A 26,365-nucleotide genomic window follows, 5' to 3' on the forward strand; every position below is an offset into this window, starting at 1 on the left:
TGAGTTAGTAGATATAGAACAGCTGAGGTAGCAGGGTCAATTAACAGATAGCCAAGGAAAATATAAAACTAAAAAGGATGGATTTGAGAGAAAGAGGTATAAATAAAAACCTGTACAGAGATATATTAGCTTGGAAGTTAATTTTTAAAAGTCATCCAACACATGCTAGCATGTAAATCAGATGTTAAATTAATGATGATATTATGAGGATTAACCAAAACTGAATGGATTAATGTGACTCAAAGAGTTTTAAAGTTTTCATAAAGTGTAAAGTAGAAAAGATGATTACAATGCATAAGGTTAGTTTTCTAATCATTTACCTTGCAGGACAAGTTTGTCGATATTCTGTTTTACTTAAAGTGTCTTCTAGTAGTTTTTTACTCAATGATCCTTTTCGTCGAGGTCCAAATTGACATTCCATCACAATGGCTCGACTTCCTGTTGTTTGGATGGAAAGAAAATAAATATTTCAGAAATATAAATGAGAAATGTGATCTTCAGAATTACAAACTGTCAAAATAATTTTATACATTTATGAATAAATAATAAAAATAAATAATTAAAAACAAATGGAAAATAATTTTCAGTAACCAATTAAATCTGGTAATTGCTGAATTGCAATCATGTACACATCTTCCAATATGAAAATTCTAATTTAAGGTTTTAACAATTTTCCAATCAAAATTACTGTAATGTAACAGTTCACAGAGGAAGACACATGTTTCCTTTTTTTTTTTTTTTTTTTTCCTTATGTCATTAATTCCAACCATAATTAAATTTGGATTGAATTATCCCCTCCTGGGAGATTGGGAAATAGTCTCGCATAGATCTGAATAATCACCCCATATTTTTGGGCGTAAACAAATTTATATATATATATATATATATATGAGAGAGAGAGAGGGGGAGGGTTAGTCTCCTTTAAATCTAAATAATCACCCTTTATTTTTGGGCATAAACAAATATCTCTATCTGTGAGTTTGTTTTCTATGTGCTCCAAACGGTTGGCCCAATTTTTATGAAATTTCACATGAAAGTACTTTATGCCTGGCAGTGTTCTTAGATAGGTTTTGTATCAGAATGTCTTAGATAAGTATCGATAATCGAATGATCCAATGAAAAAAGGAACAGGCGATTTTGACCAAAGTTAACACATTACACAGCCTTACATCAGAAGTGTATTTAAGTTTTATTACTACACAAGCTGAAAGGCCTGACATATAAAAGCAATAGTAGGTTCTTTGAAATGACAGGGGCGTGTCTGAAATGAATGTTTCTGTTTAGAGCACAATTAAAAGAGATACTTGACTTTTGCATTTTAAACTTTCATTCAAGCCATTATATAAAAAAAAAAAAAAAATTATAAAATCCACAGTAGATTCTCTATGTAGACTACAATGTATTATAAACTAAATCACTGTGAGGAGGCATGTGAAGCTTCTTCTTGGTGCATCGTGATGGGCCCCCAACTTGTGATTTCATTGATTTCGATGACAATAAAATATGAGAGTGTGAAACATTCGTAGATCATCATTCAATCGCAGGTAATGTCGGGTCTACCTAGTAGTATACATCTATAATATAAATCTCACTTGTCTGTTTAAATGTATGTGTGTTTGTATGCCTGCCTAAGACTTCTGACAGAGACGACAGATTTTCACGAGATCGGTATCATTTTGAAGCTTGATGTCTCGGACAACAATTATCGAAAAATTGGCCAAAAACATTAATTCCTTCGCCCTCAACTGGGCAGTTTTCTAGAAGGGGGGTCGATTTTTTGCAAGCCATTTTTGCAAGTCATCGTATTGGTTTGATTGACTTTGCCTAATTTTAACGTTCCTAACTTTCGGCCGTGTCATGGAGTAGCGGTAAGATGTCAGATTTTCTTTCACTTTCTTTTCCGCCTTTGCGTCACGGGTTCGAGCCTGCCTGCCTACTACCACTTTTTCTTTTTTTGGCTCAACACACATCTCCAAACACCTGGGCAATGCCGGGCACCCAGGCTGGTATATATATATAAGTATTATAATAAAGTCGTATTTGTCTGCTTGTTTGTCTGTTTTCTCATAATATGATGTCATAGCAGCTGACGTCACATATGACATATATTGATTCGACCTTGCTTCGTCGAGTATACACAACTAGTATACAATAAAGATGGTTTTTAAAATTGTCAGATCTATTAAAGCTCAATAAAAATGGATTGCACTTTCAGAACATATATATCATTTGTAAACAATTCAAATATCACAAGTATATTTAAATCACATTCATATTATTTTATTTGATATTTTGTACATCTTACACTTGTTTTGTTGGATGGTATAGGTAGACCAAACAACTCATCAGAGACCCACATCAATCCATAAGAGAAATTGTCTTATGGATTTATATGGGTCTCTGATGAGTTGGGATAAGATAAAATAGGGTAACAACAAATTGTCACATAGACATTGGAGAAAACTGCCAAGACTTGTAAAGTTATTACATTATTTTTATAATTACTGGCTGGGCTTGTAAAAGTAATTTTAGATTAAAAGGTTTTTATTTTTTATTTTATTATCTGAGAGTGATAAACAATAAATTAAAATAATTATAGCTGTAATAATAAAAATAATAATAATAATAATGATAATAATAACAAATAATGATGATGATAATAATTTAAAAATTAGAATTAGCAATTAGTAAAGTGAACAAACCAGATACTATTTGTATGCCATATGTGAATTACTACAGATTTAAGCTTATAGTATGAATAGATATGTATAATTTGTAATTTTAAATACATATAGTAAGGATTAGAAATTTAATTAAGAAATTTGCATTAAAAATTAGAATTTAAACATGAAGAAAATTTTTTTTGGCAATTTTCCAGCCAATATGCAAAAATATATTTTAATACTACAAGAGAAATGCATACACAAATATATACAGATAAATACATAAAGCACATTAACATACACAAAAATACTGAAAATTAAAATATTATCTAAACAAATTATATTATATATAAGAGTATTACGAGGGAAGGAGCAGATAGACAAACAGGCTGACAAAAACAACAGAGTAAATCGAAATAAAGCAAAATAAGATAAAAAAAAGGGTTGGGGGTAAAACAAACACCTGGAATTTGAGCTGTAGGTATGAGTTAGGTATGGATGGTATAAAAGTGTTATAAAGATGGTGAGTAAGCAGAAGGTTAGTAGATTAATCAGTTAATGTAAAATTAAGTAGATAAAATAAGTGGTGCAATAAAATATAGGTACAGGTTATATGAGAACTAGATTAAACTATGTTAAAGATAAATTAAGGGATGGGAATAAGCAGGTGGCTTTGGAGGTGTGATTTATAGTGTCTGTAATTAATTGAGGTCTCTTGTTTTATTTTTATTAAGGAGCTTATCCCTATTCTTAAATTTAGTAATAAAGAACTTTTTATTTAGGCATAGAAAACAGGGAGAATTTAAGGATCAACAAGTTTGAGTATTTTTGTAAATTTTCCAGTTAACAATCAGTGTTAGATTGTATCTTATTAGTTTGCGGTAATATAAGGAAAGTGATGTCTTATTATAATCTGGATTAACAACAGTGCATTTATAGCCACTATATCTTTGAATGTATTGTGTGAGCGATATAGTATCTATTTATAGTAAGATCTTCATACGCTTTAATATTCGCCTGGTAACAGTTGTTAGGCATTTTCATTTGAGAGGACATTCAGACTGGTTAGTACAACTACATTTTATTATTGTGATTTTTTTATTATTTTTCCAAGTTATTACTGCAGCTATAGTTTAATTTAATAGTATTTTTATAAAAAAATTTGTGAAAAATATTGCTAAGAGAGAATTGTAGCTTAATAAGGTTTAGAAATATTTTCCCAAAATAGTCTAAACCATTTGGTTGAAAGGAGGTGTAGACTAGATCTTTCTTTTACATTCTTTTTTAGGTTTATTCCTTCATGATGTAGGTTCAATGTAATCTAGTTAGGCTTTTTTTATAACCATTGTCTTTAAGGGTCTTACTATGAAAAGTCTTATGATTGTCAAAAATTTGTTTAGTTAAGGAGTTCTAGCTAATTCTTCCACTGATAGGTTGGGGGATGTTTGAAAAAGTGGATGGACATATATATAAAAAAGAGAATATGAATTCATAAGGTTCATATGTTCCTTTGTTAATATTCAGGGTTACATAAAAAAAATAAACTATTTTAATATTTGAAGTTATATCTAAGACTAATTCTTTCATAATAATTTTTTATTTTTATCACATTTAGGGCCATCAGCAGGAGGTTCTCATCTTTATAAAGGCCGATAGTTTCTACTTCTATATCTCTAATGAGACTTTTCTTTCTTTTTTCTTTTTTTTATTTTCCACTTTAAATAAACAGTATCACCTGAAGAGGTTTCTAATTACTTGAAAGTACTTCCTTTAAACTCCTCGACCTAACGTTTAAAGGGAATATGAACTGAAACTGGAATTGAGAGCATTACCAAGGCTGCTGCGAAGAAGGTGGGCTCTCTCTACCGTGCTAGAAAACTACTTATGCCTGAAAGTATCCTGTACCTCTATAAGGCCACCATTCGTCCATGTATGGAGTACTGTTGTCACATTTGGGCTGGTGCATCTGCTGCTTGTCTCTCACTCCTGGACAGGGTTCAAAAGAGAGTCGCCAACCTGATAGGTTCTGAACTGTCATCTAAGCTTCAGCCTCTGTCCACTGACAAAATGTTGCATCCCTCTGCCTGTTCTACAAGTACTTTAATGGTGAATACTCTGACGAATTGCAAGCACTCGCACCCTATTGATGTGACTACCCCCAACAAACCTGACAAGCAGCTAAGTCCCACCCCTTTGCAGTAGAGATCCCTTGGTGTAAGAAAGCCTTTTACTCCAATAATTTCTTCCTCAGAACTGCTAGACTTTGTAACTTCCTTCTGAGATTCTACTTTCCCAACTATACTGACATGCAGAAGTTCAAGTGTAATGTGTACAAACATCTTGCTATTCATCTTCCTTCATAATGCCTTTGCAACTTATGTCCCTGATAGCAGCCCCCTACTTCAAAGTGGCACTGTGCCTTGTTTGGGGTGAAAATTGATTTAAAAAAAAAATAAATAAATAAAACTGGCTGACTGAAACATACTCATGAATATGTAGTGTCATATAAATGTTTAAGTAAAATAAATAAAAAAAGTATATATATTTTGTGACACAACAACACAAAAAGAAATTGCTTTGTGCAAGAAAGAAAGAATGAGCTAAAATACAGTTTCATTCAAAATAAATTGGTAATGAAAAGATTCAATTTACAGAAATAAAAAAAGCAATTTGGGTGATTAAAATAGAATTTAATCATTAAGATTAAGATCATTGGAGAGGAGAGTAGGAAGGGAAAGAGATGGAAAAGAAATAATAATAGCAGTGGCCTAGGTGTGTGAACACGGAACAGAAGCCAACAGCGGAGTAGGAGAGATAGTGAGAAGCCATTGTGAAAGGAGTAGAAGCTACTGAGAAAAAGGGAAGGAGGAAGCAAACATACACATTTTCCATTCTAAAAATCATAATTTAAAATTAGTGAAAAATCTTCAATCAAAATTACTGAAATTTTACAGTTCATATAAGAAGACTTATCGTGTTATAGAAAAGAAACTTGAATGCCTACTGAATACTGTCTTCAAGTGTCTAAGGTCTCTCTCTGTACGGGGACAACCTAGCATGAGGATACGTTTCTCTACAAATAAACGCTAACTAAATATTCAAAATAGCATCGTATTTGTAGCCCAAATAAAATCCTCTCTAAACAGGATACCCCACCAGACTAGATAAATTCTTGCCCTGGAATCCAGTAAAACCAAAAGAAAGATTTCCTATAACATAGTTAACTGTCAATAAGTGAGAGAAAAATTAATATTCCTAACTTCTTTACTAACTCAACATTTGAGAGATAAAAGAGAACTGTAATGAAATATTTGAATATCTATGCATCTCATATACTAATCAAGTGTTAACCCCAGGAAAAGCCCCTTTGATTTTTGACAAGTTAGACTGAAACAAAATGAAATAGGAAAAAGAATGCTATAGAAATTTACCTGAGTTTATGAAAGGAATGCCATCAAATGGCACATATTGTGATTTCCACATAAGACGTGTTGAAGGCTTGGCAGGGCTAGGAGATTGTCGCGTCCCCCAAAAACTGTGCGTTTCTTGTTTATGGTACATTAGCAGTCGATCAACTTCTACTTCACTGTCAACATATCCTCTGTAAGAGTTTCCAATCACCTACAAAGTAACAAGAAAAACATAGAATATATGAGAAAAAACATTATCATCTGGTTTTAGTATTTAAAGTTCTGAGTGTTCTGAATTCAAGGTGGACACCATGAGGCAATATCTCATGCCTGCTCTCCATGTGATCAAATCCAAAGGATTAATACCAATCATATAGTAAGCAGTAAAGTCACTTTGTAAGTATTTAAGCCAGATTTTCCTTGGTCTTCCATGCACTCTCTTATGTGGGGTATCCATGTGTATTATTAAATTGATGTAGGAGATTGCACACTGTACATGGCTAAACCGCTTCAGACACCAAGCACATAAGGTATCCAAAATCCCACCAATACAAAGCTTCTGACAGAGTCTGGCTGAAAAGGTTTTTCCTGCTAGTTTTTTGTCACACATCTACCTGATAATGGCTGGGTTAGTTGTAGTCTTTTATTGCAACTACTTCTTAGGTTCTTCAGGTGGGGGATGAATGTCAGTTTTTTATCAAATATTAATCCTAGAAATTTGTGTTCATCTATGGTGGAGATTATCATTATTCCAAGTTTCACTGTAGGGTCGTTGTGAAGTTTTCTCTTATGATAGAATTTATGCATTTAGTTTTGGATTAGGAAAATCTATATCCATTTTCTGTTGCCAATTTGTCCAGTTTGTTTAGGGATTGTTGGAGTTTGCGTTCAATGTTTGCGTATATATTTTGATCTACAATACACCAGATCATTTACATATAAGGATTCCTCAATGACAGGCTCCAAACATTTCACTATACTGTTCATTTTAACATTGAATAGCGTCATGGATAATATGCTTCCTTAAGAGACTCTCTCCTCCCGGCTCGAGGTGTCAGAGAAAGTAGATCTAATGCGAACCCTAAATTTGTGATCAGATAAGAATCCCTTTATAAATTGTGGAAGTCTACATTTTAAATCAAAATTACACAAATCTCTCATTATTCTATAATTCCATGTAGGCCTTCTTTAGTGCAAAAAAGATTACTGATAGGTGCTCATTCCTGATAAATGCTTCCCTTACAGCTGTTTCCAGTTGGACTAGATGATCAGTTGTACTTCTTTTATTATGGAATTCATATCGTAGGTTGGAGATAAAGTTGTTGGATTCAAGGTACTAAACAAATCTGTCATTTATTATTCTCTCCATTGTTTAACACAAACATCTGGTTAATGAGATCGGTCTATAGTTTTGCAGGTTTGAATTGTCTTTTCCTGGTTTTGGGATTGCTATTATTGTGGTTTGCCTCCATAAGTCTAGAAATTCACCTTTTGTCCATAATTTGTTATAAGTTCTTAGTAGTAATTTTAGTGATTCTGTAGGGAGTTGCCGCAAGAATTCGTAATGGATTTCATCTGGTCCTATGGCTGCGTTATGGGATCTTTTAATAATCTTTTAATATGGTTAATTAGTTTATTGTAATCTAGGTTTTTCAATTTAAAATTTAGTTTATGGTGTTCAGCATTTTGTTTAATTGTCATAAATTTTGTATTATGGTTTTGATTAGATGAGTTTTGGGAAAAAGTTTCAGCTAGTAAGTCTGTTATGTCCTTTTTATCAGTTATTTTTAAGGAGATGTTTAATTGGTGTTCTTTGATGTTTACCTGCAATTTTTGAAATCATCTCCCATACGACTCAGTTCCGAATAGGGAATTCAATTTGCTGACAGTTTCTCCAGCATTCTTTTTTATCTGCCTTAATTACTATGAGCTTTAGCTCTGTTTAGCTTGTATTCAATCAGATTTTAAGTTGTGGATTATTTTTTAAATTTCTTTAAATCAGCTTTTCACAATTTGATGGCTTCCTGACATTTGTCATCAAACCAGGATCTGCTGAGCCTGTTAGGTGCTGAGTTTTAGGGATGCATTTGTTTGCTATTTCGATTAGTGTTTCTGTGAAATATTCTACTGAGTTGTTTGTTTCAGTGTATTCAACCTATTCCTATATTTTTCTTTGAATATTTGGCAATTTGTCTTATTTAGTTTTGATTGGAAAGGTTTTTCCCCTGTTGGATTTGGGGTTTTCAATCAGTATTTGAAAATGATCACTGCCACAAGTGTCGTTATATACTTTCCAGTTAAAGTCCATATGTATTGATGGGTAACATAAGCTTAGGTCAATGGCTGAGTGGTTTCCGCTAATTGGGTTGAAGTATGTAGGTGCACCATCATTAAGGAAACATATATCATTTTCATTAATAAAGTCTTCCAACATTTTGCCCTTTTTCTTAGTGTCTTTACATTCCCACAGGATGTTATGACTATTGAAGTCTCCTAATAAGATAAAAGGTTTAGGTCAATCAGTTTTTTCAATTTATTTTTATCCATGTCATTATTTGGTGGGATAAACAGAGAACATACCATCATTGTTTTATGTAGTGTGGCGTTAATGGCAATTGCTTAGATGTTGATTGTTATGTTTATTTTGCTGAGGGGTATATCGTTTCTAATTAGAATTGTTACTCCCTCAGGGGGTCCTGCCCTCAAATTGTGAGTGTAATGAAATATTTGGTAGTTCTTAATATTGATGCTGTCTTGTTTCAGGAAAGTTTCTTGAAGGCGAACTATTGTGGGGTATTCTTCTTATGCTAGTAGTAGTAGTTTGTTCATATTTGTTTTCAAACCGTGACATTGGATTTTTTTTTTGTCCCATGGTTGTTTGCGTGATTGGATTTTTTTTTTTTTTTTTTTTAAATCTACCTGCATCTCCAGAGATAGAGCTTTTTTTTTTTTTTTGTTGGAGTCTGTGTTTGGTTGAGGGTCTTGTTGAGATTTTTCTTTTCTTTGTCTTAGTCTGGAAGTAGATCTTGGTTTAGCTTGGGAAATTGATTTGGGTTTCTTGTTCATTATTTTCTTGTTTTGTGGGTTTTTTTTTTTTTTTTTTTTTTTTTTAAATATATTCTGTATTGTTATCAGTTTCTATTATTTCTAATATTTGGAAACTATTTTGCATGTCCATTGTTTGAGTTTCTTGTTTCCTGGAGTGTTCTTTATTTATTGTTTTATTACTAGTTTTATTGGTCTCCACTAATTGTTTTGCATGTTTCTGTGATATATTTTTAAGTGCTTCAGCTGTAGGCGGATTCTTATTTGTTTTGGTTTATTATTTCTACTGTTTTATTTAAACTAAGGTATTTTTCTGTGAGCCTATTTTGGAATTTTGGCCATTCTTTATAGTTTAATGAGATTAATTTATTTATTTTCTCTTTAAATTTGTTGTATATTTCATTGTGTTGATGTGGTCTGTTGGTGTTTTTTGTTATTTCAGCATATGTTTCATCTGTTAAATATGTTTCAACTATTTTCCTAAATCAATTAGAGCACAATTGAACCATGATACTTGACTTTTGAATTTTACACTTTAAAATTTTAGCCATTATATAAAAATAATTTTCTAAAATCAAGAGTGCAATGCAAACTACAATTTATTGTGGACTAAATCACTGTGGGGAGGCATGTGCACTGTGAAAGGTTCCCTACTAGAGCAGGCAATCAATTGATTTGATTGAAAAATGAGTGATTTCACCGATTTCAATGACAATAAAAGTATTTTAAGTGTGGAACATTTGTTGATCCTCATTCAATCTTGGGCTATGTTGAATCTCCCTGCTAGTAAGAATAATAAATAACAAATTTTTAATATCATTTTATTATTATTATTTATCAGTGTTATAAAGCTTTATGTAAAAAAATACAGACAATTTTCATACGTAATTCCTGTTGTCTTAATTTGGTTCAGTTTCAGAATTTACAATTGAACTTAATTGGGCTAATTGGTGTTGCCAGGGTCATAAAAACTAAAGCTATTAAATAGTGTAAAGTTTCTCTCCACACTGTTAGAAGAGTTAGAGTGATAAAAACTGTATTAAATAAGAGTGAGGTGGAGATGACAATATGCAGTGAAAGAGAGTGAGAGTAATAGACAGAAACTTAGTAAAAGATGGGTGACTTGAAAAGTAAATTTCAAATTACAGCTAATCAAAGAATTATAATGGATTTTTTTCAGACATAACTCAATCCCAATACCAATGAATATTTAAGACATATTTCTTGTGATTAAAACACAGGAAAAAAACATTATGGAAATAAAACATGACATAAGAGAGATACATACTTGGCAACTCTTAAGATGTGCAGCCCAGGTTGGACAGTTTGGGGGTAGCGGGTGGCAGGGTTGCAATGTAGGTTGAGAGACGGGAGAAAGTAACATCATTGCAGATTCTGAGCTATTTATATCAAGTGCAATTTCGTTTGCCTCAGAGTTGTCAATAGTTTCCAGTTGGTGGATATCTACAACAGAAACATAAAAAAAAGAAAACAAAGTCATAACATCAATAACATTTTGTTACCATAATAATAAATATAAAATTAAACAAGTTCATTACATTAATATAACTTTGTTACTATGACAATAAGTATAACATTAAACAAGGTCTAACATTAATAAAGAGATGCTCATTTAGAAAGTTTAATGAAAAATATAATTTAAAAAAATTATAGAAATATTAAATTATGTCTGATATTTAGTAACAAAAATAGAAATTATTTATCTTCATTGAAAAAAATAATTTCATTCATTATATAGCATTCTTTTGCTCTCATTTTTTGACAAAAACACTATTTAAAAAAAAAATGTTAAAATCTTTTAAGTCTCAAAGATTAATAAAATATTTCATTCAAATAATTGTTATTCAATATTTTGTCTTCATTTGGTAAAAGAAAAGATTATTTTTAAAGTCACTATTTGTTATTTTCAAGTTTAATGAAAAATAAAATTTCCTTCTAAAATATTTTTTCTAAATTGAGTTGTAAGAAAATAAAAAAAACTGCAGCAGAAGCTGTGGAGCCAATGTTGAAGATAATAGCTATGGGCAAAGTTCAACGGAATTGATCATCTAGACAATTATAGAGATACAATGTCTATATTTAAAGAACACAAATATAAAGACAAAAACAATATTGGCAATTTAAATAAAATTTTGGGGCGTCTCTGACCAGTTAAACTGGATGCTAGTCCAAATGAATATGAAACCAACTTGCCGCTATAGCTACATATTATAAACTAACCCTAAATATATAAAAAGCTAATAAAGAAAAAATTACATTTCATTTTGTTTTATAAAAATAAAAATGTTGGTGTGCAGCTTTTTTTAACCTAATAGATATATATCATAAATTTTTTGTGCAATTATAATTTTTAAATATTAGAGCGAAACTGAAGAATTTATTAAATTATGCTTGTTTGTCATTGGTGTTTAATGACCTTTCAACCATTATAAGGTTATTCACGACCAAACAATTTTTAGAATTTTTCTTTTTTGTGGTGGTGTTTTTAGAGTGTGGGATTGGACTATTCATAATGTGCCAATGTTTTGTGTGATTTTTAGTTTCTTGATATGCTTTTTTAATTTGAGATATTTAGGCCATTATCTTCTTAAAAATTGTTTGTTTAGTAACAAGATAATTAACATTTCTATGCAGGTTAATTGGTATTTGTTTCTTGTTAGATGTTATTTTATTAGTACTGGATTTTTTAATTTATAAGTTCGTATAAATTAGTTTCTTTAAGAAACCCTATTATTTACAAAAAAAAAAAAATCGTATTTCCAAATAATGTTTTTATATTTGGCACTTTGTAATATTTACGACATATATGATTGTGTACTTTTAATGTGATTGATTCTTTGCATCGACTTGGTTTATTTTTCACTTATTATTTTATTTCGGTACAGTAAAAGTTTGTGTACTAAACACTTCCAATCAGAGGTGGCTCCATCTAGCTTAAATTACAACATATTCATTAAATATATTGGTAAACAGAGTAAATCAGATTGATGTTGTGTTAAATCTTATGTCTTAATGAATCTGTTGTAGTTGGACCATTCACAAAAGTTTGATAAAGTAATACAACAAAAGATGAAAAGTAAATCAAAATCATTGAATAAATGCATTTCTATGTGTGTATTTCTATATGAGATAATAATAATAATTTTAAAATAAATTTTATATAATTAAAATTAGCTTTGTATTCAATGATAATTGATTTAAATTAATTGCTGACTCATCCATATTTGCTATTAAAGTCCTCTGGAAACCTACATAAAAGAAGTGGCTTAATGTTTGAAAATACCTGAGACATCACCTTTGATTCCAAAGTCATTAGCATTAACAGCAATAATGGTGGCAATGTCAGGATTTGCAGAACTCGGCACAACTTGCCAGACTTTATCTACGCCATCAATTTGGTTAGAATTTAGCAGGTCTGAAGGAGATGCAACTGTGATTATCTGGATTTGATTATTGGTCACTGGAGCGGCCAAGAGACTCTGTAAAGTTGGTGTACCAGAAGCTGCAAACAAAAATAAAACAAGAATGGATATCAATCTGCATGCTTAACAATGAAGGTGCCATTTTAAACTTTCAAAATATGAATACGTGTTAAAAGTTCTATTTCAAACTTAAGTATAACAGATTTGTTGAGCACTTTTACAATCAGTTCCTCTAGATAAGATCATTTTTTTTTTAATTCCATTTTCATCCCAAACAAGGCACAGTTCCACTTTGATGTAGGGGGCTATTATCAGGGACAGTAGTTGCAGTGATACTGTGTAGGGAGTCAAGCAGCAAGCGGTTTATTCACATTACACTTGAACTTCTGCATGTCAATACAGTTGGGAAAACATGAACCCAGAAAGGAATTCCAGAATCTAGCAGTTCTGAGGAAGAGACTATTAGAGTAGAAGGCCTTCTTACATCTAGGGATCTCTACTGTGTAGGGGTGGGGCTTGGCTGCTTGTTGAGTTTGTCAGAAGTATTTACATTGAGGAGGTACAAGGGCTTGCAGTTTGTCAGAGCATCCACCATAAAAATACTTGTAAAATAGGTAGAGGGATGCAACATTTCATCGATGGGACAGTGGTTAAAGCTTGGATGGCAGTTCAGAGCCTATCAGGTTGACGACTCTCTTTTAAGCTCTGTCCAGGAGCAAGAGACTAGTAGCAGGTATACCAGCCCAATTGTGACAACAATACTCCATACATGGACGAATGGTGGCCTTGTAGGGATATAGGATACTTTCAGGTGTAAGTAACTTTCTAGCACGGTAGAGAGAGCCCATCTTTCTTCCAGCAGCCCTAGAAATGCTATTAAAAAAAGAATTAACTATACTAAAATAAAAAACAGTAAAATAAATGTACAATAATAGTAGTTTTTAATTTATCCACAATTGCATTCCTGGTATCTATTTGCAAGCCTCATTTTTTCAGAGTGGCAGCCATCTTGCATTCCACTAGATGGTTTTACTTTTGCATTCCTTTTTATGTTTTTTTGAAAAGGCAAGGGTTTCTCCTGAAATTATTGAAAGATGTTCCACTATACTGTATATTATATTAATATTTAGCAGTAACTCTCATATTTACTGATTTGGTGAAAATCTATTGAAAAATACATAATGTGAAAATTCATAACTCAAATATTGTCTTTGGTTATTTTTGTTCATATTTTCTTTCTCCAGTCGTTTTTGCTTTTCTTTTTTTGTATTGCTATCAGCCTTCATAAATATTTAGATATTTAAAAATATTTTAATAAAAAATTAACAAAAGAATTCTAAATTTACTTGTGCTCTGTGAAATGAAAGCCTCCGCATGTGCCACCACTGTTTGTTCATCTTCTGCCTCCGATTTTGGAATCATAGCTGCTATGGCTTCCGGAGAAGCATGGATAACTTCTATTGGACCATTGGATGCAAGCATGTCCTGAAGATGCGATGCTGGTGACATCCCACCGGAGACAGGTTGCAAAATTTGAACACCGTCTGACATGGTCATTCGATGGCTGCAATAAAGATAAAAAAAAAAAAAGACAAGTTATCCTTATTTTTTTTATACATGTGGACATCAAATATATTTTTACAAAGTTCAACCTCCTCCTCCTTCTTCACCCAGTTCATTCCACTCTCTGAACACACACACACAACAAAAGTTGACGTAAGGGAAATAATTGTAAAATAAATTCAGCGTTACTTTCCTTTACAAAATAATGTGTGTTGGTCTTCATAATGTTAAATTATGTAAATAGCAATTTGACTCCTAAACAATGAATCTATTTTTAATTTTAGATATCATATATCCAATATTAAGCCAATTACAAAAATACCAACTTTGTGGGTATTTGTTATGTATTTTTCAAGTCTTAGCTAAGCATACAAGCAGGCATTTGCTATTTATAATAGATATACTGAGGGAAGATAATGTAAGTGTTCCTGAATAACTAAATGCACCTCTAAGGTGGCTATGAGTACATAACTCTCTAAAAACTTAAAATACATTCTATTTTTATGAAATTTTAATCATATGTATAAAAATTTGAGGAAAATAATGGAAGTTATTCCAAATGTCTATGTCACTCTACACAATGTTGGGTCTTCCTGCTATTATATATATATATATATATATATATATATATATATATATATATATACATATATATATATGTGTGTGTGTGTGTTTTGTCAGTAAAATATGCTTTTTCAATTATATTTCACCCTTTGTATACACCAATCCTTTTACTTTAATTAGTTAAATATAATAACAGAACATATATAAAATAATAACAGTATAGCTACATTCCATGATACTAAGATCAATACTAAAATAATCAATGCTAGATCTTCTAAGGAATTATTTTTTCTGACATTATATTGTCATATTTCTATTTTTTTTTAAAGAGTATATGCATGAAAAGATTCAATATTGACATAATAATAATTAATTGTTTGTGCATAATGAAACAGATCTGTAAAGTTTCAGCATTCTTAAAGAATTGTTTGGTAAGAAAAATATTTACTGTCATATATATATATATATATATATATATATATATATATGCTACTTATATTTAGGCCAAACTATTATTTAATAGGGTCAAAGAGCAGAATATTTATAAGAGTTTGTAGTGTGAAGAGAAAAACTTTAAAACTCCATATTAATTAGAAATTAAGAAATAAGTTAAAAATACACAATTTAAAGTTCAGCAGATTTTCTAAAGAACTATACGGTATGTACGAAATATTTAACAATGTATAAATTCAAATTTTATGAATTTTTGGTAATCTGTATTTCAGTTTACATAGATATAAAAAATAAAATTTTAATATCATAGAAATAGATTAATGAAATTATATTTTGGTGTAAATTTTATTTAAAGTTTAAGAATACAATTTTTAACTAAGTCCAGTAGCAGTGGAATTATGACAGTTTTTAAATTAAATTGAAAAAACAATTTGTTATACAATTTAAACTGACCTAGTGTGTAGAACTATGCTGGTATTTTCTGTATATAAACAAAAGCCAATATTTATTAAATAAAAAGATCATTATAAATGAAAACATTTTGTTTGAAAAATAATACAAAAATAAAAGACATTATAACCAAACTTAAGAAGAAAACAAGAAGCATTTCACAAACAAGAAGACACTGAAAAACAATAATAAAAATATATTTGTTTTAAACAAGAAAATAATTTGTTGTCCTTTATTTTTGTAATAATATTGTGGGAATAAGATAAATATCTTCCGAACAGCATACACACTTTTGGACCTCATGCAGCTATGAACATGCTCTTATGTGTTCACTACACTGGCCATGATCACCCCACTTGTTGTGCCAGTCCAAAGTTGTTGTACAATCTAATAGGCCCTACAACAAAGAAATTCTCCTTTTAAAACAGAAGCCACAAGTTTATAAAAAAAATGATTTATATTTTTTTGGATTTTACAAGTGGTACTAGTTTCCCCAAGGTTGAAAACTTGCAGAATTTTGGTCTGCAAGATTGAAACACATGTCTCATTACAGTCCTTTGGTTGAGAACTTCAAAGGACTCAACTTGCCTAGAAAGGCACATCAGCTGAACTGTCCAGCAGCTCTCTTGAAAAGCATGCCTAATGTTCAACTCCAACCCTCACGTCTAATCCACTTCCTCCAGAAAATTGGTTATGACTGCCTCTCCTTCTCATCCCTGAAATCTTTTCACTTCTGACTGATTCTGGCCTTTTGTTAGCGGTCACTATTCGGCTGCTCAGAGGTTGACCACTTGAGACATCCACCAGAGACAACATGTAGATGGCCTCCCTTCATAGGGGCTTCACAAAAGCGGATACCAATGTCCATTCAATAAAGAACTTATTTTTTTTAAACAAATAAAATATCTCTTGAGTGGTTGGACTCTGACCAGAGATATTTACAGTTCTTTGTACCCCTCCTTTTCCCTTAGTTAATCCTTGGTGCAAGCATTCAACTTCCCTTCTGGCTTGCTTGATCAGAGGTTATATCTCAGGCAAGTTGAGCATATAACAGAAGTTGATAAATAGGGTTAACATACAGTATACTTTCTCTTTTCTAGCTAGGAGACCAAAGCAAGCAAACCCCAATCTTTCAACCCTCAATCTTTTTTATAATGCAACCAAAACCCCCTGGGCCAACCAGCCCTAGGGTTCGACAAGAAGCACTATAAACTCCACATGGACTCATACACATACCTACATGGCCGTAACTTTTAACACCAGTGTATGGTACACATTCTTAATAAATGAACAATTTTCTCTTCCCTACTAATGGAACATTCATTTAACATCATCTGGAACACCTAACTTTTCTGTCTTCGTATGTACTTATGGACTTATTCCATTGTAAACACTTTTTTCTTTTTCATTCCTCTTTTATTAACACGTTAACAAAAATGATCAAATGTTAGAATGAGACTCTTCCCATTCTAAAATACCAATTTTATTTATGGGTTTATTTTGAGTTGAAAAAAAAAAAGATGCATTTATTCAATTTGCATGTTTACAATAAAGATTTTATTTCAAATTTAAATGTCACAGATTGACCACGAATGTGCAATGTTTGGAAGTACATGTTCATCCAATCTGCAAGTTAATTGATGAAAATAATATTTCAAACTTAAAACTAAGACAGAGTTTTGTATACAGAGGCATAGGCATGCCTTAAAATGCTATTTCCAATTAAAATATAAATGATCAAACTGAAGCATAACAAACCAGTTTCTGGGCAGAGTGTTTAAGATGCATTCATTTTGATTGTATGTTTATCTACCAAAGATACAATATTATAATTGAAGCATGATGGACTAGCCGACAGAAAAAAAATCTGATAGAAATGCAACGAGGCATCTTAAAAGAAAGAAAAAAAAGAGAATGAAAAAAAGGAAATGAAAGAGAAAAAAAGGAAATGAAAGAGAAAAAGGAAATGAAAGAGAAAAAAAAAGGCAAGAAAGAAGTCATACCTTTAATCAATTTCATATTTTACAAAAAAAACAACAAAAAAAAAAAAACAACAGAATTTGAATATTATTTTCTTTAACTAGCTTTTCTCAGGCTCTTTGTGTTTCAGGTAAGAGACACTTTTAATTTCTATGAATATTAGAAGAGAACTGGATCCCACAAAGGACACTTTCTCAAGTTCTGCAAGTAAACCAAAATAGAATTTTGTTAGACACATTAAAAATAAAATAATTTCTATCAAGCAGGAAAACTAGAAGTGAAAACAAAAAGTAAAAATTCAAGACAAACTCTTTTACTTAAGAGAAATTGAAAGTAAACTTTACATTAAACCTCAAGATGTTTATCATTTTAATTATGCAAACATCTTTTATGGCAAAGCGACATCGGCCGCAAACAATTCTGAGCTGTTTGGCACAATGATTATGCCATGACATTCCGGACATGTGGCTGCAAACTGGAGGAAAGGATCCTTTTGACCATGCTTTATCAGAAACTAGGTATTGGTGAGATTATGGATAACTTTCACACTTGGCATCTCAAGTAGTTTGGCCATATGCAGCATGTCACCTCTTGTATTGACTCCATAAGACACCTGGATATCCTAAGCACTAGGGTATATGATAGACCAAGAAACGCCCGGCTTCAGAGCGTAAGAAGTCATTTAACTGCATGCAACATTGAAATTGCACTTTCAGTGTGTAGCATACAAAGTGAATTGTTGTATAATTAGAAGAAGGGAAACAAAATCTTATGAGTGATGCCATAGCGATAGTGTAGAGTTAACGGTTGCTCCTTTTTCCAGCAGAGATTTTCTGAGACAGATGTATATTTTAGGTCTTGTGTAGATTTTATCTCTTTCAGAAAAGCTGGTCTGAGGGAGGTGGAGGGTGATCCTTTAATGTCGACTGACTGATAAGTATGGTTTGCGAGACCCTGATCAATAAATCTGTGAACTATAAAACAAAGGTATCATTTGGATTCTTCAGAGTACTGTTTTCATCTTAAAAGTTATTTTTATAATGCTTCAATCGATGTAACCTCTAACCTTCTTCAGATGTATCTTGTCAAACTCAGGAACCTTTCTGTTGAACTCTGGAATCTGCACAGAATTTCAAACAGAAACTTTTATTTAATCCATGGGGGTAGCATGCTCTTCAATCAGCCATAACTGGGTAGAAATCCCCAATGATTCGCAATTGTATTTTGAGTGCCGCTCCACACTGAGAATTGAACCTTAAACCTTCAGAAGAGTGTAACTTTACAACTGAATTTTACCAAGTATTTTATCTACTATATCACAGGGCCTTACAATAAGAGTCAAGATGAAAACAGTAGTCTGAAGAATCCAAATAATACGAATAATCAATCCTAATCTCCAAAATTCAGAAACATAAAACAAAGGTGCTATTTTTTTTGACAAGATTGGAGGTCACCAACAAGAGCACAAGAAAACACACTGATATAGAATGACAGAATTATACAGGGATTCTGAATTGTATTATTTGGAATGCTGGATGTGGTTGTCTGGTGTTTACAACTATGAATAGACAGAGGAAGATTACAGTGGCTGAAGAACCTTCATACCTTCACCTTCCCCATGGCAGTTGCCATTAGGATGCTACAGATGACCTGTCAACCAGTCCTCTCCATCCTTCTTTGCCCTCTGCACATCTGACTGCCTCGCTCAGCTTCAATCCTGTCCATTCTGTGATGCCTCCTCATCTCTTCTTCTATCTTCCTCTGACTGTTCCCTGGGGCATTGTCTTGGCAAGCCTCTCTTTTCTTGTTACGTGGCTGAACCAGTTCATTATGCTCCTCCTGATTGTGGTGAGAAAAATCTTCATAAGGACCACTGGCTTGCCTTATTCTGTTTTTGACTTCTTCATTGGTTATGTGGTCTTTGTAAAAGATACTAAGCAATCTTCTGAAGCATCTCATTGCTGATATATGAATTCTCTTCTCTAATTCTAAGGGTGCATGTTTCACAAGCATACAGGAAAACTGAGTGGATAAAGGAACACAGGAGTCTTATCTTTGAGCTGAGCTTGATTGCTTTGTCCTTTCAAATGATGTTCAACTTAATGGCTGAAGATAACATCCGACATTAATCTAACAACTCATTTATTTCTATGTAAACGACGACTCTCAACTTCACTATGGAACAGAGCTTTTTTTGATGCTAATGTATAAGGTTGTTTCAACTTTGAACAAGTTAGGGTTTTCACAACACAATATCATATATGGACCGGAAAATGCATAAATACAATTTTGAAATGTAAAAAAATCTTAAAAAGAAAAAAAAAAAAGCAATGCAAAAAGAAATTAAAAAAGATGCACACACACTTAACACACACAAGAAAACCAAAAATGTTATTTGATAGACAATTAATGAAAATGAAATTATATTTTGGCAGTCTTGTAAATGCAACTTTTCTTATTTTATCCTTTAGTCCTCACATTCCATAAGCAATGTTTCTGACAAAGGAAGAATAATTGCTGTTTTCTGAGTTGTAATATATCCATCTTATACTCATCTTTGGCTAGTTTTTGACCTTGAAGTCGTTTTTTATTTTAGCTCCTTACATGAATAATTTCATACCGTATTTGGAGCGATTTAAAAAATGCTTTGAAAGTATTAGTTAATAATTTATATAATTTGTATACAAATTGGGAAATATATGGGTAAGGTATGTTGTATACTTAGATAGGGAAAGACAAGATTTTGTGAGTGACATCATAGTGAGAGTTGAAACATAAAGGTGCTATCCTTTTTCCAGCAGAAGGTGGCTGAAACAGACATGTATTTTGGGGTTTGTGTTGATCTTTTCTTCTCCTCTAAAAGCCAACTTGGAGGAGGGGGGGTATCTTTTAATCAGCTGATTAATAAGTATTGTTTGTGAGACCCGGACCAGGAAGATATAAAAAATCAATAAGCCTGTAAACCACAAAACAAGGTGGTTATTTTTCTTGATATAAATTCCAACAAAGTTCTAAAACCCCAAATAAGCTTAAACCTAGTCCCTAATTTCTAATGTGGATCCCTACTATCAGGTCTCCTTTTCCAACATTAGACTTTGGGTTCAAACCTTCCAGAGATTGAAATTCACTTACAAGTGATCAAACAGGACCTATTCATCTTGTGTGAAACTAGTATTGACCTGTCAGCTTCTACCAATGATTTCATGATTAAAGGCTGTATGAACATGTCGGTACTCTTGACAATTGTTAACCCCCAACACTGGTGTGCTATGGTTTTCTGTTTATCATCTTTCGCTCTGGTGATTGCTGAGAATACAAGAATTGGCTTACATGTATAGAAAAACAAAAGGAACACAGATTCACAAGAAAAAACACTGATAGATTGTGCATAAATCAGTTGTGTTTTGAGTATGTATGATACTGCCAGCACGGAAAAGAACCCCCAAATGTTGCCTGTTGATATCTGTTAAAGCATCATTGTCGTTCAGTTGATCTAATCATTCATTGTACTCAATCTGATATGATTTGCAATTTGCTCATCTCCTCGAGCCACAAAACTTCTACAAACTACTCTGCCTATTCAATATATTAACTCCCGACAGAAATCCTAGACATCTGATCTTTGTCCCAGAGACTGATAAATGGAAAATAGCTCACCCTCTCGGCCACTTCCAGTGGAAATTGACCACTAACTGCGAGGCATCTTCCTATCTTAAGAGTTCAAAATATTTTGACACAAATCGTCTTTTTACTCATCTCCCTTCTGATAACTTTTTGCATTTCTAGTGAATCATATCCTCCCATTCTTTAGGGTTTGGTTTCGGGTGAGTCTTTTATTCAGAAGGTTATCAAATCTTGACACTTATGATTGCCATGCACATGAAATTTGTACCTACATAAAGAATGGCTTTTCATCTTGTAGGGACATCTTCAAAGAAGACCCTAAAGTGTCCCATATAGCACTCACTGCATCACAGTTATATTTACCCTCTATCATCCACACAATAAGAATATTAATATCTTTTAGATATCTCTACAAAAATTAACCATATCTTGTCTCTTTACTCTTCTCCAAGAAATTCATGTCTATGGTGACTTTCATTTTCACAATGTTGAATGGCTAGTCCACTCAAAAAAGACTAACAATGAAAGGTTTTTCTTTTTCATGATTTTATCAACCATTTGTATTAGATGATAAGCAAGGATGACCCTACTCATGAACCTGATGCTGACAGACATTTTGCAAGTCTTCTTGATCTTTTCTTGACAACGTGACCTGAACAGTTGTCATCCACTATTCTTTCCCTACTGGAATCTTCTGGTCACTCAATTGTTTCATATAAGATCAAAACAAAGTGCAACAAGGCCTCTGGTGTCCTTTTCCACCAGTGTATCGGTACTCAATGGTTTCAAATCAGAAATTTTTATGCACTCAATTTTTTAAAAGAATGTGTCTAATATCACATCAGATATAACCGATTGGTTGATCGTTTGTATTGAGAGCTTCATACTCTCCAAGAAATTTGAACATAAATCAAACAATCAACATTGGTACACTTAAATGTGTCGCACAGAAATTACCATTTCAATTGCTTTCAAACAAATAGATAATCTAATACCAAATCCGTCTTTAGAATTGCTTGCAACCACTGCAAAAGGCTTATAAATAACTGAAAAGAGTCCTATGCCTAATCCATTAAATCTAGAATAGCTGAGCAGAGGCTTGGTTCCCACAAATTTTATTAAATAACAAACAGGGTGCTGAACAGATATATGACCTCTATCCTAACTAGGGTTTAGACGATTAATCGGAATCAGAAAATTTGGAACTTTTGGGGGTATCAGAATTGGAAAAATTTGTGCCGATTTTCCGATGCCAAAAACAATTCCTTTAATGGTTGTTTTTTTTTTCTTTCATTTTGTTTTAAACAAATTCTTCCACTGTTGGTAATAATAACAAAATAATAAATAGTTATTGATTTTTAACTAATAGTAAAATTAACATCTATGGATCACCCTCCACATTTTTTGTATGTTTATGCTTGAGAAAACCTCTACATTTTACATGTATTTTTACAATAATCAGGGACAAAATAAAATATTTATAGATTTATAAGAATGGAAATTGGTAATTGTATCGGAATCAGGGATTTAGTATCAAATCGGGAAAAATATTGGCATCATCCCATCACTAATCCTAACCATCATCAATGGACCAGAGGTAATTTCCTCAGTATTTAATAAAGCCAAACCTTTTGCAAAACTCTTTGGATCAAATTCCACTCTTTACAGTCAAAACTGCCTACCATCTGAATGTTCCTTTGGGATGGTAAATACTGAGCAACATCCATATACGTCTAGGATGTTGCCAAACTTATCAAAGACCTAGATGTAAGCAAGGCAACTGGCCCTAATAACATTTCAATCATTCCAAGCTTAATAAGTTGCAATCAGAACTGGTTCCTATTTTTACAAAACTGTTCAATCATTACTTAAGGAAAAATGCTTCCTGTCTTTTTGGAAAACTTTGCCAGTCTGCGCAGTATTAAAAATTACAGGAAGTAGTTTTTCTGTGTCTTAGTACAAACCAATCAGGTTTCTGCGTCATGAACAAACTGTTTAAATGTAATAAAACAAAAAGTTTTCAACCACCCCAATAAAAACAATCTACTCAGTGACATGCAATGGATCCTGTCCGGCCAGATTAACTGCTGATGTGCTGACTAATATCACACAGAATCAGTTATTCTATTGATGAAAATTTTGTCTCTACAGCAATAGCTATTTACAAATCAAAATCCTTTAATAAGGATTGGCACAAATGTTTGTTTCAAAAATTAGCTCACTATGGAATATTCATGCCTTTTCAATCATCCTTTCTTTATGATAAGGCTTTAAAAGTAGTCGTTGATGGTCAGAAGTTTGAAGCACATAGTATCAATGCAAGTGTGCCTCAAGGATCTATTCTGGGCCCAACCATCTTCCTGATTTTCATCAATGATCTCCCAGAAGGTCATTTATTGGCATTTATGCAGATGATACAACCATCTATGGCAACATTTTGAAGATTAAGATCTGCTTTTCAATCTGGAGTATGTAGTGTGATGGGAAAGACGTAGTTGGTTTATTTCCAATACATCTCCTTTCACCACCAATGCTCAGATTCCTACTTTACCTCACTGAAGTGAATGGCTCTCTCTTTGAAGCCCCTGCTTTGATAAGATTCTAAGTCTTACCTTCATTCCATTAAATCTGTTGTTAAGGTCATTAGAAAGATAGTTGGATCATTTTTCTGTTCCAGAACGTATCTCACTCCTGTCACCATCCTCTGTCAAATACATCCTAAAATGGAATGCTCATGTCACATTTGAAGACCCAAAGTACCTTTTCCTATTTTGACAGAGAACAAAATTGATTTTGAAATCTAGTGGAGGATGTTCTCCTTTCTTCCTTACAATCTCTTCCTCACAGAAAAGTGCTTACTAGTCTTACTCTACTCTATTGCTATTTTCATGCCCATAATCATGCCCATATTCTTTTTATTTTCTTTTAAGTTTAATGAGTTCTTATTCTTCTGATGAGTCAGTGTGAGAAAGATGAAAAGATTTAAACATCCTCCACTAGATTTCAAAATCAAAAATAAAAAGAATATGAGCATAAGTGCTCGACCGAGCTCCAATCTATGGTCCCTCACTGTAAAACGTTTATGACAAACTTGTCTGGTTAAAACCACTGTAATAATTTTCCTTCTACTCCTTGTGTATCTAAAACTGAACAGAATTTCCATGAGCAAAGTTTCTTTCCAAGAACTATCCATCTCTGGAACACAATACCACAGGGCTCCTTCCCATTTGACTATAACATGATCGTTTTCAAGTTCAATGTCAACATAAATCTTGTTGAGTCATCCTCTTAAAATAAAATCTAATTCGGGTTAGCCATAACCATTATTACCAATCCTCATGCTGTTTTATTTACACACTGGTCCACACTACATAACCAAAGTTAAGCGCTGTTGAATCTGATCAATACTAAAATGGGTGATCATTTCAGAATTTCAAGTGTTGTATGTACTCTCTGCTTATCTCAGCATTGTTTGCAATCATTCTAGATTTCTCTTTGCCGTCGGAATCAAACAATATCAGTTCAGGAGAAAAAGTGTTGAGGATTGTGCAATCTTTGCCTGACAACCACCTGTGTATGCATCTGTCTAAATCTGAAAGGACATTTTTAAATGTGCTCACTCATCTTTATACAAGGTTCTGCTTATTTATTTATTTCAAAGTTCTGCTTATTTATTTACTTCAGTGTGTGTGTGTGGATTAGTTACTAAGGTAGTCAACTAGCATTTATGTAATGTTCACAACTTCCGCTTGTTCAGAAACACTGTAGATTGCCTAATGTATTCACCTGAATTCGGCGTTTAATAGTTCTTAATTCCCTTCATTCCCGTGGCAATTGTTTAGTAGCCCTAAGGTAGAGGCTTAGTAAATGAAACAAAAGGTGGCTTTGTGGCTGGGTTCAAATCTCATGACCAACAGAAACTGTCACCTCCTACACTGATGATTGCATAAGCATGAAACACTAGTGTCTGTAATTATAAAGAATAATTATTACTTAAATATAATATATATATCTCCATGTTTATGGGGAAATATGCTCATTCAACAATATTTCACCCTTTATACCAATTCTTTAATTTATGAAACTCGATATCACTACAGAGCATATACAAATAAACGACAAAAAGTCTACATTCCAAGATTTTGTCATCTTACTATTTATTTTTTTTAGCATATTAAAATGTTCAATATACTATATACTAATACTATATTTCATGTCTGTAGACCTAAAACTGACAAAGGAGTTTGGTAGGCAAAATATTTTTAAACAAACATATATACATATAAATATATATATATAGAAAGAGGTTTGTGTTTACTATAAGCTTTTTACGCAAATACTACGCAAGTATAAATCATGTAGACTATCTGCATGAATATAATTACATGTAATAGTTAACTATAAATGACTATCCCATAAAAAACGAAAAAAATAATAGGGAATTAATTAAAATGAATGTTTAAAAGAATATGCAAATTAGCTAGATCTTTTGCAGATAAATGCAATTCCACGATTCATATATAACAAAGTTGTATTTTCTTTTTAAATAAATAGAAAAAAGGTTTTTTAATATGAATATCAATACACACACACCAAAAAAAAATTTATAGGAATATAGATATATATTAGTATACTTTGGCAGCAAGTCATTATTTATGCATGTTTGATTAAACACGACCAAGTTCATCTTTTTTCCAATTTTGCTGGTAATCTTTCTTGTTTTGGCTGGTAGTTTATATAGTATGGCGCCCTAAATTCTAAAAGTTCATATAATGCATACATTGACAACACTATGACAACACTTTCTTGGCGATTAACCTACTACTTAGCAGATAATAGCACCATCAAATGACACCTAACCTTTCACAAGAAAAACCTATAATCATACGATATAAGAAATATTCTCACAATACTAAAATTAGATATTTTAAGAACTGCACACAAAGACTTAAATTACTCAAAGCTATACTAATTAAAAAACTACAGCCCCTTATTAACCGAATCGCGTTTAATATTGGGACAAATATACTAACTGTATTCAACAATTAATAATAAATAAATAAAATATAAAATAAAAAATAAAATACGAAAATCAAAATTAAAAATAAATAATTCACCCCTATCCATCTTACACCTACCTATATATATAAAATAAAACAGATTTAACTAT

At 32.2% G+C, this 26,365-nt stretch overlaps 1 protein-coding gene across 4 annotated transcripts in view; it reads right to left on the reverse strand.

The window, feature by feature from the left end:
• LOC145247999 (calcium-responsive transcription factor-like) overlaps nt 1–26,365 on the reverse strand; it is an 84,950-nt gene that overhangs the window by 49,136 nt on the left and 9,449 nt on the right. For 2 of the 4 annotated variants that reach the window (XM_080109683.1, XM_080109682.1), the window contains exons 2-7: nt 17,595–17,772; nt 13,908–14,125; nt 12,435–12,641; nt 10,407–10,582; nt 6,095–6,284; nt 321–438 (exon numbers count right to left, since the gene is read on the reverse strand). In XM_080109683.1, the coding sequence (XP_079965809.1) occupies nt 321–438; nt 6,095–6,284; nt 10,407–10,582; nt 12,435–12,641; nt 13,908–14,118 (902 nt within the window). In that variant the 5' untranslated portion in view covers nt 14,119–14,125; nt 17,595–17,772. Of the gene's footprint in view, nt 1–320; nt 439–6,094; nt 6,285–10,406; nt 10,583–12,422; nt 12,642–13,907; nt 14,126–17,594; nt 17,773–26,365 lie in introns of all 4 variants that reach the window. The other 2 variants (XM_080109680.1, XM_080109681.1) reach the window with 1 other exon arrangement.

This window comes from Euprymna scolopes, chromosome 26 (genome assembly GCF_053919585.1).
Source record: "Euprymna scolopes isolate OS-2025 chromosome 26, ASM5391958v1, whole genome shotgun sequence".
Lineage (NCBI taxonomy): Eukaryota > Metazoa > Mollusca > Cephalopoda > Sepiida > Sepiolidae > Euprymna > Euprymna scolopes.